This window comes from Cricetulus griseus, chromosome 2 (genome assembly GCF_003668045.3).
Source record: "Cricetulus griseus strain 17A/GY chromosome 2, alternate assembly CriGri-PICRH-1.0, whole genome shotgun sequence".
Lineage (NCBI taxonomy): Eukaryota > Metazoa > Chordata > Mammalia > Rodentia > Cricetidae > Cricetulus > Cricetulus griseus.
The window spans coordinates 302,050,825-302,066,505 of NC_048595.1; the positions used below are offsets into that span (position 1 = coordinate 302,050,825).

Here is a 15,681-nt window from a genome sequence, read left to right on the forward strand (position 1 = left end):
GCATACTCACCACCTCAGCAGCAGAACCTTTGGGTTCATGCAAAATGATTGGAAGATTGCTAAGAAAGCCAATTTCTCCATTTGCAATGGCTGGGGTAACCAATAAAGAAACATTTCTGATTTTCCCAAATCTGGGACTTACTGGTGGGATTGGGGGAAATATGTTTACCAATACCACAGCTTCCAACTATAAAATACAAACAAAATCAAGAAGGGACAGGATAGTTAATAAGTTATCTATGAAATTAAGAAAATAATCACCAGCATAAAATGTCTAAGTAGATATAATCACGAGTCACCAGTAACTCAGACGTTAAAAACTTGCCCCTGCACCATCCCTCTTACAGATCCTGAAGTGACTGCCAGAGTCTAGTCTCTTCTGATTCACAGGTATGATTTCTGTGTGGGATTCTCCCTGGGTTCTTTACCTTGTGAATTCATCCTACCTCTTGAATGGTATCTGAATCTCTCAAACTCCAAGTCATTATAATTCACTATCCCTGTGAATAATGCTATGCAATAAGCATTTATAATTCATCCCTCCAGGACAGAGAGCTCTACAGGGGACACTGATGCACTGCAACTTTTCACAGCTTACATATGGAACTATAATAATCATACTGTTCAGTGAAGTTAGGACTATAAAAGGACTATAAAAGACCAGAGCTTTTAGGTTCACAGGAGAGTTTAAGCTTCATGAAGCATTTCAAATCTCCTCTGCCAAGCTTTGAAATGCTGACATGATGCCACTAAGAAACCAGAGTGGAGATGTGTGGGTTTTCCAGAAATGGGCAGGACTGGACAGTTCTCCCATGAATAGAATACTTTATGACAATCAACATACATTCCAAAGGGCCACTGTAAATGCCTCATTTAAATGTCATACTTTTGTTGAAAATTATGTACAAGAGAAAGACATGAAGAAGTCTGCATTTAGTAAGTACCCATTTGTAGAAAAATAAAAAGAAATTAGATTGCAAATTCTGTCTGGTACTGATGTACAAACTAAACCAAGCAAAAGTTTGATTTTTTTAGTAAACTACATTGAGTTTACAAAATAAATAAATTGTAAAGAAAATATGTAGTTAAAACCATTTGTATATAACTTTTATTCCCAGAGAAAATGAACACATGTACACAGTCACATATGCCTATATTCTTAGAAGATAGCACCAAAAAATAATAATAATAACATAGGTACATCTGAATGAACTGTTAAAATAAGAGGCTGCATTGGTTAGTGAAAAAGATGTATCTGAAATCAGCTGGTTGTGTGTAAGTGAGTACACATTCATTCCCAGCTATTCACAGATCTCTAAGCTGCTACAAGTGTCTAAAGCAGTGGTTCTCAACCCATAGACCACAGGCCCTTTAGCAAATTTCTATCTACAAAAATATTTCATTACAATTCAGAACAGTTGTTAAAGTCCAGTTATGAAACAGCAATGAAATAATTCTATGATTGGGGAGCACCACAACATGAGGAACTGTATCAAAGTGTTGCAGCATTTGGAAGGTTGAGAACCACTGGTTTAAAAGCATCTAAGGAAGAAAAAAATCAATATTTTTTACTCAAAACTTTCTACAAATAAGTAGTAAGTAATTTTAGCTACTTTTATCAGAAGGTCATACAATTAATTCTAGTGCTTGTACTTTTGAAAACTACAAAGGAATGACACAAAAGATGACAGAAAAAGGTCATTCAATGAACTGATCAAATAAGAAGTGCTAATTTTAGTGTCTTGCCTTTGCTGCTCTGGCTCCTTAATCATCTGCAAAATGAAGGTGTTCCCTGCATTCATAAGGGGCCATTCTTTGCCTTCACGTATCTACTACTGAAAGTACATGCCTTCCTAATGGTGTTGGCTGAAGGGCTCAAAGAATGGGGAGAGCATGCTTCTCATCCTCCTCCCTGCAGATCCACTCAGCTTTCCATGCAGTGCACTGCTGCACACTTGTCTTAGTTAGGGTTTCTATTGCTGTGAAGAGATACCATGACCACGGCAACTGTTATAAAGAAAACACTTAATTGTGGTGGCTCACTTACAGTTCAGAGGTTTCATCCATTATCGTCATGGTGGGACATGGTGACACACTGGCAGACATAGTACTATATAGAAGGAGCTAAGAGTTCTGTATCTTCTAAGCAACAGGAAGTGGTCTGGGTGTCACACTGAGAAAAGCTTGAGCCAAAGAGACCTCAAAGCCTGCCCCACAGTGACACACTTCCTCCAACAAGGCCTTACCTACTTCAATAAAGCCGCACCTCCTAATAGCGCCACTGTCATTGGGGCCATTTTCTTTGGAGGCCATTTTCTTTCAAACCACCACAGTACTCTCTTCTTCCATCATCTTCTATGCAAACTACACACTTTTTTATTTTCTTCAGGTTTCCTGAGCCTACAGCTGTTTTAATTGCAAGGAACTCTATCAACAACTGATCACAGCCTTTCCCTTAAACAAGTGCCCTGCTAACTGTCTATACCTTCTGGCTTCTGTTTCATGATTGTACACAAAGCTATAGAAAGAACTGGGTTTGGAGTTAGTAGTGCAAAAATTTCCTAACCAAAGGTCACCAAAAATTAGTCATCATACCTCAAGTTTTTCCTTAGTTTTCAAGTATTATAAAAAAAAACAAATCCACGGGACTAATCCAGCCCCCTGATCATGGATGCCATCGGGGAGGCCCCTGCACTCCTGGGAGCCTCCGGAGGTGGACTGGCTTTTTGCCCTGGTGTATGTGGGGGACTTCGAGAGCCCATCCCACTTGAAGGGAGGCACTCTGTCTCTGAACACATGGGGAGGGACCCAGGCCCAGCACAGGAAGATTTGGTGGACTTGGTGGAGCCCCGGTTGGGGGCCCTACCCTGCCTGGGGAGTGGTGGGTGGATGGGGTGGGGGGTAGGTTGGAGGTAGGGGAGAAGGAATGGGGGTAAGGGGAGGAAGAGGGAGAGGGAGAGGGGAATTACATGTGAAACAAGCCTGTTCCCTAACTTGAATTAATAATAATAAAAAGAGAGAAAAAAAATAAAAAAATAAAAAAAAAAAAATCCTGTCACATTTCAGTGGAATGTGGAGATAAAATAGCTAGAATAATAGCTGATCCTCAGAAAGTCTTAGTGAGGCCCTGTCTACATGGAAGTTACCTGTAGCTACTTTAAAAAGCTATTGGGTATTTTGAAAATATTAATAATTTAGTATCAAGGTTACTGATATAGAACTTTCTCTCTCTTTTTTTGAGACAGGATTTCTCTGTGTAGCTTTGGAGCCTATCCTGGCACTCGCTCTGGAGACCAGGCTGGCCTCGAACTAACAGAGATCCGCCTGCCTCTGGTTCCTGAGTGCTGAGATTAAAGGAGTGTGCCACCAACACCCAGCCCGATATAGAACTTTCAACAATGTGGTGAGGCTGATGGAAGATCTCCTATAAGAGTGAGGAAGGATGATCAGAACCTCCAGAGAGGCCATGATAACCCATGAAATAAAGCCTAGGTACAAACGCCGCAGAATTCATTTCAACAGTGTGATACACAGAAAGTAAGGGAAAATGTTGTTACATCTGGTATACACTGGGAAGGGCACAATGGGTGGTGAGATTTCTTTTTTCTTGTTGTTTGTTTGTTTGTTTGTCTGTTTTTGAACCAAGGTCTCACCCTGTAGCCCTGGCTAGCTGGAACTTGCTATGCAGACTGGACTCTCCTCAAACTTATCTGCCTGCTTCTGCCTCCCACATGCTAGGATTAAGGGTGTGCACCTCTATGCTCAACTTGAGATATGATTTTAACTTTATGAATCTATTCTCCTTATCTATTTCTGTATTAAATTTATTTGTATCCGAATTTGACAAACAACCTTCACGGTTTTCTAACTAAAGATCCAGTCACTATCAGATGTGTGTAATACAGAGATGTCATCCATCTGAAATGAGTGCAGTCATTTGAAACTTTAACATAAAAAATAATGTGCTTGGCAGATAGAAGTTGGAAACGAAGAGTGGTATAATGGAAGAGTGTGATGCAGGGCTCCTAACTGCAGGAGGGCCAGAGAACTGACCTGTACTTAATGAACACATGTTCTGATGTACCTTTTAGAAGAAGAAAAGCTTTTCAGATTGCTTTTAGTTTCTGAAGCTAAAGTTTATTGTAAGCTTCTCTTTATTCCGCACATGCTATTCTGGTGCCATATTTTCCAAACCAAGCCAAAGCTATGGTGAATCTGTCTCCTACGCCCTGCTCACCAGCCTGTTCAGTTACCATGTGAACTACAGCCTCCTTTGCCTTTCATAACTGGTGTGTCCTTAGTACTGTCTGGTTGAAATATGTATTTCAGCAGAACCCTTCCCTTACTCAGATGTGATGAATAGGAGGGGCTCTACCGGAAGTTTTTGTCTTTTTACTTCTTTGCTTATTTTCCAGGTCTCAGTACGTAACCAAGCTGGTCTCCCACTTATTTCCTCTTGCCTTATTCTCCCTAGAGCTGGGATTATAGGTGTGTACCACTATGCCAGTCCTAAGTAGTTTCAAATAACAAATGGAGTTGAAATTATAAATAAAAGCAAAATAACTGTTAGCTTTTTAACATAGACAACTACAGTTGTAGTTTAACCAAACGAGATTATTTTAACCATTAAAGTACCTGCACTAGGAAGTGGGCCTCATTCTGAAGGAACGCGTCATTTCTTATGGGTAATTTTGTAGTGACTTCATTGTTATGTTCTGGGAAAAGGAGGCTGCCTCTCCTGGATGTATTTAAGATGCCATCTTTTGCTCGAAGGGGGTCCACAGCTCCAGCAGGAATATAGAGTACAGAATAAATCACCTTCACGTCTCCTTTAGTACCTCCTTGTCTCGAAAAACTCAAGGATAAGCATCGTTCGCTGGGGCTGCTCTCAATCTTCTGGCTTTCCATGGGAAAAAAGGTTATTTCTCCATAAACATTGTCACTATCCTGAATGTAGAGGAGAAGCTACAAATGAAAGAGAATGGTAAAGTGCAGAGTTACACAACTGGATGATCCAGGCTACTCAGATCCTAAATGGTCACTTTGTGTATGAATAAGATTAAAAGAATCAAAAACAGTTTGGAAACTTTTCAGAAACTAGCAGTTGTGGAATGTTTTAAATGATAAAATATTGAGTCTGGGATAAAGATAATGGTAGCAGCTTTGGCTAGTGGAGAATCACGCAAGTCCTGGGTTCCACCCCAACACCAAGAAACACAGTTTGAGGGTGCTTGCTTATTTGGGGGTTTTGTTGTATTTGTTGTTTTTGTTTTATTTTTTTCTGAAGACATTCAGTTGAGGAAGAGAAGTAAGCACCACTTTTGCAAAACCAGCATTCTTCCTGCCACACAGAACTAAACATAAATTGGATCTGTCTGCTTAAAGTCCTTAGCTCTTTTGTATCACAGGAATATTGCAGGAGTGATACATGACAAAAGCTCTACCTGTGCTGGCTCGCTCACTTCAGCACCTCCTTGTGTAGTGTGAGACAGTATTTTAAGGAGGTATACTTCAGCCTCTTCTGGAAGATCATCATCAATGACAGTGAGAGGAATTGATGCCAACATCTGCCCTTGTGTAAACTGGAGAGTCCCAGAACTAGGGCTGATGTCGGCTGTCACAGGGGAAGGATCAGTGCTGTTCCGTGTCAACACCCAATTGACAGAAACATCTCCATGGGTGCCACCATTTCTGACCACTGTGATTTCTTCAAATCTAGAATATTTAGAACACATAAGGTTATATCACACATTCTAAAAAAGCAGAGACCAACACAAAAAAAAGATAAGTTTTAATATGAAAAATACATACACATGGATATAGCCTAAGAACTTATATATGAATTCATTTTAGTAATTAAATCACATTCAAAAAGAAATCAGTAAAGCAGTTACAGAGGAGATGGCACATGTTCTAACAGCATGTAATCAACACCATAAAAATTAAATCATGTCACAGTACAACAAAGTAATTATGATTGTGAGTTTAAAGTAAATATACCTGGATGCCTTATCTTCATCGATTATAACCGGCCTTTCAAACAAAATACTGTTGAATGAAAGAACCCCATAAGGTTTGTCATTTGGCTTAATGGTGACCTGTACAGTAGAAGGACCCATTAGCACCGCATCTCCCTGCAAGGTGTTCTTTAGTAACATGATGTGAAATGATTCAGCTATCTCTGGTATGGTGTCATCGATTATTTGAAATTTTAAGTGTGATTCATGAATGAAAGGGGGAAAGATAAGAGTGGTGTTTGGCTGAAGATCAATGAAGTCTACATTTTGCTGGGCATGTGTTGTTGAATTCCCAGTCATAACTTTGTATCTGACTGAAACTTCGGGCTCATCAGATCCAATCAGGTTTCCATCGTCATCCTTTCCACGAAGCACGGGGATGGTGACTATGTGGTCATCCTCAGGAATCAAGTACACACTCTGGAGGAATTTCACAGGACTGTCATTTCTCCTCACAATGATTTCAACCAAACTCCTAGAGGCATTAATCTCTGCTCCTCCTTCTACACTTTTCAGTTGAATCAAAAATATTTCATCATTTTCTGGCACCTGATATAGGACACAAACAAAACATCTTTAGCCAAAATACGTGAAAACAGTTTTTAAAAGGTGATAAGGAAAACAATGATAAGAGGCTCATTTAGATTCCACACAATAAAATGTCTTCCAAATGTTAATTTATTTTCAGTTAGGATGGAAAGTAAAAAAACAACAAAAAAACGTAATAAAACAATGGTATGAAGAATTAGTAATGTGTATTTGTTTCTTTGAACCTAGAAAACTATAAAATACACATAGTACAAACGGGAATAAATCCTTGTCAATTTTGGATCATTAGTAGGGTCATAAAGAGTATTCAAAGTCTAACAATATCCTAGGATCTGGAAAGTATATTAAATATCAAATAGTTGCTTAATTTCAACATATGAATTTCTCTTGCATTTCTCCATATGGTTTCTAATTCTGGAGTCAATTCTGTGATATTAGAACACCATGCCTCTCAGGAAAACGGCTAAGAAGAGTCATTTCTTGACAAAATACTAACATTACTCAAGAGGATAGTTTTTATAGCTTACAGTAATCCCAGAGTTACTCTCCAATGTGCCTTGCTGTTCAAGCTTTGCATTCACTGCAAATTCTATTTTATGAATAAGAGAGAAAACCCACATCTTTTTACCTCTACCACTAGCAATATAACAACATGAAGACACTTCTCCCAAAATGCACTATTAAATCTTTTAAATTTACAAGATCAGTAATTAATTCCTGGTGCACAGATCATAACCTACTATTGCCCTGGCATTGCAGAGGAAAAAGCTTTGGTTGATCTCCTGACCTAGAAAAACAAAGGTCATAATGCCACCAAATGTTTCAGGTCTTTCTAGAGAAATCTACCTTAGTTTCTTTCCAGAGAAAGCTACTTAAGTTTATAATGCATTTTCTTTATTAAGTATTGTTTGTATTTGGTTACAGAATTTTTGTAGGAAGTTACATATTTCTATCATTTCTATCTATTTTTTTCCATCTTTGCTTCTTTAGCAATACCAGGATTCCTTTGCAAGATTTTTCTTACTAGCTCTTTGTGCACTACTAGTCAGATTTGGGGTTGCCTCTGCAATTGAGCTATGGCATATGTCTAAATCCTCAGTGGACTACACATGAAATGTAAATGTTACTATAAGATCTTTTCTATGACAGTGAAACTAAAAATATCTAGAGATAGAAGTCATCAAGATGGTTCATCAGTTAAAGATGCCATTAAGGCTGGTAACCTGGGACCGATTCCCAGAAATATGTGTATAGGGCATGCACACACATAAATAAATATTTTAACCTAAACAAAAGCACTAATTGCAGTAGAACTTTTCCTGAACTTCTACTAAAACACAGTTGCTAAGCATCCATGTTCCTGTTAAAATAATGCATGATTATAAGGATAATAAGCAGATATTACAAAATTCTTCAATCTTTATAATAAGTTTAGTTGTCAATTAATATTCAAGTTCACTTTGAGACACTGGAATAGAAGCCAGGGATTTTCACATGGTAGGCAAGTGCCTCCCCACAAGAACAGCCCTATAAGCAGAAATCAATATGAAATAAATCAGGTAAATATTTGCAAGCTGCATCCCCAAATAACAGCTTGCTACTCATGGCTAAATTATGAACGGGTACAACACATTAACTTGCCAAAAGACTGCACTCCTGATTAATTTCAAATAATGAATATGATTTAACATTAGAAAAATTGCTATTTACAAGTTTCTGTCACAGACCCTGTCTATTATTCTACAAATTTAACACTACCAGACCTCATCATCAAGTACTGTCCAGTTGTGAATTACGGTGGCCCTGCCTGGTGGGAAGGTGATATTTCCTCTAACTGGATTCAAATCTTCTTCAGGGGGATTTGGACCACCTGATACCTGGAAAGACATACATAATGCACCAGTTAAACAAAACATCTAAAAACAAAGAAAGCACTTCTGTCATGTCAGCTGGCAAAATTCTGAAGTTTAAAGATAGTTTACATAACATACATGAGCTTGCATGAGAGACTGCCTTTCTAATGAATTACAAACTTTAACTATGATTATAGTAAACTGTCTTTTCTAAGATTTGGGTTTTTTTCTAACTGTTATGTTAAACCTGAGGGGAAAACTGTAGAAAGGCATTTCTTGAGAAGGATGTTGAAGATGAGTAAATTCCCTGAAGAAATGGGGTCTACTTCCAGCTCCATCACGGGCTGTGTGAACTTGGGCAAGCTGCTTAACAACTCTGTGAAGCATTTCCCTCCTCTTTAAAGTGAGCAAGAGAGATTCTACTTTGTAGTAGGGAGGTGAGAATGTATAACCTCATTCACTGAAGTGTTTATTGAGAAGCATGTGCCTTATCCGTTAACTCCTAAATATAAAAGCTGTAACACAAGCTCCCCCTGTATGGGACTTACAATTAACAGACAACAACAAATGACAAGTAAATTAATATGCACATGCAGCATGGGGAAGGGTATTGTAGAGAAAAACTGAAGAAGATCATGAGGGAGGCTGAGTGCTGGGAGGAGAGGATAGCTTCCAATTTCAGCAATTCCAGTGTAAGGCACAGAGAATATAGCAATACAAAAGATTCTACAACTTTTGCCTGTAATTGGTTAAACAAAAAGACACATATATTCAGCAATAGTTAAAAAACTAGAGGGACACAAATTTGAAAGAGAGCAAGGGGGTGCATAGGAAGGCTTGGAGAAATGGAGAGGAAGGGGGTAAGTTTCATATATACTTAATATGTGCAAGCAGCAAGGAAAACACTTTTCTATTAACCATGAAAAGTATTTGTACTTAACTAATTTTAATAAGTGTGATATTTACTATACTGGTTTTTTAAGTTGCAATCATCTGATACGAACCCTAACATGTTACCATCTAACATTATTTCAAGTAGACTTACATCAAAAGTCACAGTGACCATTCCATAGGTCCCCTTCTCCCTGATGAGAGTAAGAGGCACAGATTCATTTCTGCTCCTTGGCTCAGTCACTGAGATTGATGAAGGCTATTGGGAAGAGCAAAGACAATCAGCCATTGATCAGTCAGAGAGAGGCAGGAGGTGGTAAAACTACTACCTCAGAAAGGCTAAATTCTACTGCAAATCAATTCAGATTGTACTCCTAAAGTGTGTGTTTCTAGCATCAATAAACTGTAGATGACAAAAGAATGATGAATTTAGAAGAGCGGTGTGAAGAGAAAACAAAGCATGCAATGAGCAGGTTTTTCTGGCCCTACTAGTGTCTGTTTTGAGGAATCTTAAAGGCTACCCAGCTAAAGGGTGATAAATTAAAATGCTTACAGAGCCCAGGAGGTCACAAAAACAAGTTACGTCCTAAGACCAAGCTAATGACTCACTGGGGCCACTGTTCTCAAGCAGTCCTGCCTCATAATTAGTCAGAATTTCACTGAAATACAGACAGTTGTTGATGACTTTCAGAACTAGAAAAAAATGACTATCAGGAAAAATGGGGAGGACTTCAAATGCTGAAACACGGTGTCTTGGATTGGCTGAAACACAAAGTAGATGAGGAACAAGGAAGCTCTGAGTGCATACATGTACTAGGGCAGCAGTGGACAACTAATGGGGCTAGGAATACCTGTCTCAAAGGTTTGTGATTAGATTCAATGACATAATTTGCATCAAAAGTTTTTCCTATTTCCTGGCACATGCTGAGTGCTCAATAACTATTGGCTGTTAACACTGTACCAAGGCCATGTTCACTATCAATATAATTGTTAAAAGGCTAGAGACAAAAGCAGCCTCAAGTGCCTTCTATGACATGGAGCTCATATGGAGTCTGTCAGAGGGGCCTAGTGGCACTGCAACCAACCCCAGAGACACGTACTCATTTCCACAGCATAAGGAGAGAAGAGAGAGAGGACAGAAAGGAGAGAGGAAGAAAAAGAAAAGAGAAGCAACTTTTAAACAAATCAGTATGAGGCTCAGAGGTAGGTATAAAGGTGTGAAGGAATTATACAGAAGAAATTGTCGAATAATAATCCCTTCACTTGAGAATTCCTAATTAATGTAATTAACATTTATGAATGACAACACATTGTAGACTACCCAATATCTACTAAATTTAGGTTAGAAAAACCTCCCCTTTTAATAAAGATAACTGAAGCATAAAGACCACATTTATCTACAGCTTGCCTTGTTTCAAAGACAACTTTACAGAGCTGTGACATAATGCAGACAAGTGCAGGAGTGTTCGAGATGGAAAATGAATAAAAAGCTAGAGACTGTGGTATCAGATTTTTCAATGTTGCTAAGCAACAGAATTCAAAGACTATCAGGAAGATTATTATAGCCTCTAACTTGGTATCCAAATCCAGCTGTGTGGAAGACAACCTTTAATTTTAGCTTGGGAGCTGGAAACATTCTCTCTCTAGGAGAGACTTGTCTTGTGTTTTTGTTTCTAAAAATGAACCCCGGCAAAATGGGATGGGCTAGAAGAACAAGAACTTGATGAAGGAGGGAAGCAAACTGAACAGAATTTCAGAAGATGAGACAAAGTTTTAATTTATAAGATAATTGAATATTAGGATGTTTATTTAAAAGAATATAAATTGATATGAGAATTGAATATGAGAATATTCAATAAAAGAGAATATGAATTGATATGAGAATTCAACTGGAAGAACTACCACATCTGCAGGGTAACCTTCAGTTTATGGTAAGTTTTCTCCCTTCAAAGTCACTCCAAACATACAGAAGAGCCTGGAAAACAGACCAGACTTCCTAAATGGCATTTGAAAATAAATAAATAAATAAGTAAATAAATAAATAAATAAATAAAGCAAGCCCAAGAGGCTTCCACACAAGAGGCCAGGCAACAGATGGCAAGTCAATGGTTAGAAAGGGATATTATAAGTGTGGACCCTGAGCACGAACACCTCAATGTACAACAGTATAAATACATAGAACACAGAGTAGCTACAGCGTTAGCATCAGACTTACTCAAAAATCACTACAGAATAGCATGAGTCAACATCAAGAAAAACTGGTTAAAAAAAAAAAAACTGAATGTAGTAGCATCTTGCAACCACAACAACCTTCACACTGTAACCATACCGTACTAAAGGAAATAATTCCAAATGCATTGTCATTTGACAATATTGTCACAGTAGCAGTCCTTGGCCATCCAAGTTTCACATTTGCTGAGGGTTTCTAAAGTGAAAATAAACAAATTATTAATTAATTATTAGAAGAAAAATAATCTCTTGGCAGAATTTCTTTCTTCAATTACTAAGAGCATGAGTAAACCACCCCTCTCTGAAAATCTATAGGCAGTTAACAGCTTTGAGGGAGGTAGAGTTTTTCTTCAGTGGTGTGTCCACTGGCAAGGAGAACATGCTCCTATAAACAAACCATCACCCACAATGCTGTACATCTGTCAAAGAGATCTATGAAAACCACCAAGATATATAACCCGTGGATTATGACTAATTCAGTAGATTTTCAAGTGTTAGGAGATGTTTTATGAACTCAAAGTTAAGGAGAATGAACTTACCTGTAATGTCAAGTGAAAAGTGAAAGTTTCATCAGGCTCTGGAAGGTCATCATCACACACTGCTATGTACACAGTCCTGTTTGTTCCTCCAGCAGGGATAAAAGCCGCAGCATATGTATCAAAAAAGTCACCAGTGTCTTTTCCATTCAGCTACCAAGTGCAAAACAGAACATCTTCACTTAACAAGAAGTAGACGAGCAAAGCTGACACTCAAGGGAGCAATAAAAAGGAAAGGCATAGATCAAGTGGCATCGATATTTATAATAAGGTATTCAAAGCAAATTTTCAGCGATAGGTATGACTTAATTCTGAAAATGTTTACACAGCCGGTAAGATGGCTCACGGATGAATATGCTTGCAGCCAAGCCTGATGACCTAGGGTCTACTCCCAACTCACATGGTAGAAAGAGACATTAACTTCTGCAACTTGTTCTCCGACCTCTACCTGTGTGTCCATAGACACACATAAAAAAATAAAACATATTTTAAAAAGGGAAAATCATAGAAATATATCATTACATATAAAATCGTTCTTAATGTAGTGGAATCAAAGTTAATTGCACAAAAAAATTAATAATTTCATAGAAAAGTAATGCTAATTTTTCCCTCTGTCTCTTAACTGATTGGTATAGACTACAGCCTAGCATGACAAATTAAGGCTAAAACTCTTAGAAAGGAGATGTGGGAAGCAGCTTGTAAAATTTAGGCAGTGCTACTATTTTCCCAATGGGGCAGGGAGGACCTATTCCAAAACTTTCAGGCTGAAATTGTGCTTACATTATCCACAGCAACTGAAGTAGAGACCCAATTTTTTAGAATCTCAGAGTTTTAGTCATTATAAACCCTCCTAAGATCTTAATCTGTGGATGCAACATGCTAGTAAGACTCTTCTCAGAGTGATAATTACAGTATTATAAAGGAATAATTCATTGTGCAAAATCAAATGACATTCCCTTCACCAGAGCTCAAAATTAATACTTTTAGCCCCTAGGGAAAGAAAATTATTTAACACAAATGAGAACATATTCAGGGAAATTTAGTCCTTCTCTAGTTCTAATTTATAAAACAATGTTTTAGATAGTTGAGAAATCAAAATAAGTTGGAAAGTGTGGAGAGGGTGCTGGGAAAGTGGTTCTTATAACTTTCTGTGGAAATGGCAATCTTTCAGAAAGTATTATCAAGAGGCACTGGGCATGTATTAATCTACTCTGAAAAATTAACCCCAAATGCAGACAAACAGTCATGTATATAAACAATTCTTCAGAATGACATTCCCTATTGATAGCAAAACCTGAAGGCAACATCAATGGGGAAAAGTTTAGAATATAATGAAATACCAAGAAACCCAAAATCCAGTAACCTGAAAAAGGTAAATTACATCAAAAGACTGTCAAATACAATGTACACTAGAACTAGAAACAAAGTCAATAAATGTATACATATATGTCAAGTTGAACAGAAACTAAAATGCACAGAATTATAACTTTGGGTTTGTTTTATAAGTATACATAATTATTGCTTAGAGAATCACTTTGGAAGAGCTGGGAGATGAATAGTTGATAAACTGCCTGCCCTGCATGCATGCAGATTTCAGTTCAGCATCAGGTAAAAAGTCCAGGGTAGCAGTCCTCTCATCTATAACCCTAGTGCTGTGGGAGGGATGGGTACCAAAGATCCCTGGTGATGCCCAACCAGCCACTCATCCGATCCATAAGTGGAAGGTTCAGTAAGAGACCCTCTCTTTAAAAATAAGGCAAGAGTGATATAGAAGAAGACATGTGACACTGATATGGCCTATACAGACAAAAGTTAATGTTGGCACCCATATGCACATACATACACATGCATACAATCATAAACATGCAACAAACACACACACATTATTTTTGGCTCCAAAGTTTGAAGTACACTGAGCCTCTAATATAGCAATATATTGATCATATGACATTGCTTTCTGGGTAAAAATAGATATAACATTAAACATCCAATCCTAACAGACTTTACATAATAAATAACTTACAAAATCTACTTACCTTTTAATTAAGTTAACATATTTCATTTCTCAACAACAATGACTCTATAACTGAACTCAGGGTTTCTTTTTTCTGTCACTTGTGTCTCTTAAATATTGCATATATTTTTTATCTAAGTTACCTTACAATAAATGACTGAAGAAAGATGCTATGATTCAAATTACCCAAAAAAATAGTTTTGTCTTAAAATAAACATATAAATGATTTAACATAATTATCCTTTACCTTTAAAATATACCTGTCAGATGTCCATGACAACCTCTAACAGACTTAGATATAACAGCTCATTCTCCAGATCATTTATCATAATGCAGTTAAAAGCTTTGTTCCTGCTGAGGCTAAAAGTTGTCACATGCATTTCACTTTTAAAAACTAGGGCTTCAGCCCTTTCTTACCGACACGATGGCAGTAACGTTTGTTGGATCTCCTATTCTCTCAATGACAAGACGAATAACTGTGGTACTTGTTTCATTAACAAACAATTCTGTTTGTCCTGCAAACCTTATTTCTGTTTCTCCAAATGCAAAATTGATAAGCAAAGCTGACAGGATTACTAATAAAAATGAAGAGATCATCCCTAGAGAAAACAAGAAACAAAGTCATAAAGCTAAATGGTATATTCTCGTTATATTTTGTTCTCAGTGTTACAAAGATTAAGAAAATAAGCAATTAAGACAGACATAAATACATCAACTATTAAGATATCCAACTTGAATGTGTGATGATAGGAGCTAAAAAATCATAATTTGTTGTGTTTTTCCTTTTACTATTTAAAACTACCTTTGTGTTTATCTTCTACATCAAAATAATGTTTGTTTAAATGACCCCAAATGACTTATCCCTATATCCATCAGTGTATCTCCCAACCTTCATCAGAGAAGGCTTCCTCTTGCAGTAGATGACAATTGGTCAACCTGTAGAGATTGTGGAGTACTCAGCCCTAAATGGCACCTTCATATCACACCCCTCCACACAAGGTCCACAGATCATTATTGGGAAAGAGAGGAAGGAAAGATTGTTTAGGAGCCAACAGTCAGAAGCAGTGGGTAAATTCAAGCACATGTTGTTTTTCCAGACACAAGACTGTAATTATGAACTCTAAATGTTCATAAGACCTGCTCAAACTCTAGTCAGACAAAATCCCGGCATGGAGGCACAGGGTTCAGCATGAAATTTTGTATGTAAGTCAGGAGCTAATAACATTTACTAGCTGCTGACTAGAGGAAAGTCTGTTTTCTTCAATGATATAACTCCTTGGGGGTCAACCATACCCCAGGGCAAGCCCCACTCCCAAGAGCAGAAGAATAACACACAGTGGAAAACAATAAGGAAGAAAACTGGAAGTTGGTGGGTATGGAGATGAGGTTAGAGAAGGGAGGAGGAATTGAGGAGCACGAATAATCAAAATACATTGTATAAAATGACCAGACAATAAGAATATTATTTAAATTAAAAAGCTAGAGTTTTGAACACTTTCACCAAAAGGAAGATAAATCAACAACTTAACGTAAACATTTTTAACATGTATCAAAGTTTTACGTCTTAACACATTAATACAAATTATTTTATA

The 15,681-nt window shown here is 37.5% G+C and overlaps 1 protein-coding gene across 1 annotated transcript in view; it reads right to left on the bottom strand.

Annotated features, from left to right (window-relative positions):
• The window catches only part of Adgrv1 (adhesion G protein-coupled receptor V1), a 509,614-nt gene extending 494,928 nt beyond the window's left edge, over positions 1–14,686 (bottom strand). The window contains exons 1-9 of the mRNA XM_035440478.1: positions 14,507–14,686; positions 12,079–12,228; positions 11,640–11,735; positions 9,465–9,569; positions 8,330–8,443; positions 6,001–6,566; positions 5,445–5,715; positions 4,636–4,965; positions 11–187 (exon numbers count right to left, since the gene is read on the bottom strand). Coding sequence (XP_035296369.1) covers positions 11–187; positions 4,636–4,965; positions 5,445–5,715; positions 6,001–6,566; positions 8,330–8,443; positions 9,465–9,569; positions 11,640–11,735; positions 12,079–12,228; positions 14,507–14,686 — 1,989 coding nt within the window. The remainder of the gene's footprint in view (positions 1–10; positions 188–4,635; positions 4,966–5,444; positions 5,716–6,000; positions 6,567–8,329; positions 8,444–9,464; positions 9,570–11,639; positions 11,736–12,078; positions 12,229–14,506) is intronic.
• Between the last annotated feature and the right edge of the window lie 995 nt (positions 14,687–15,681).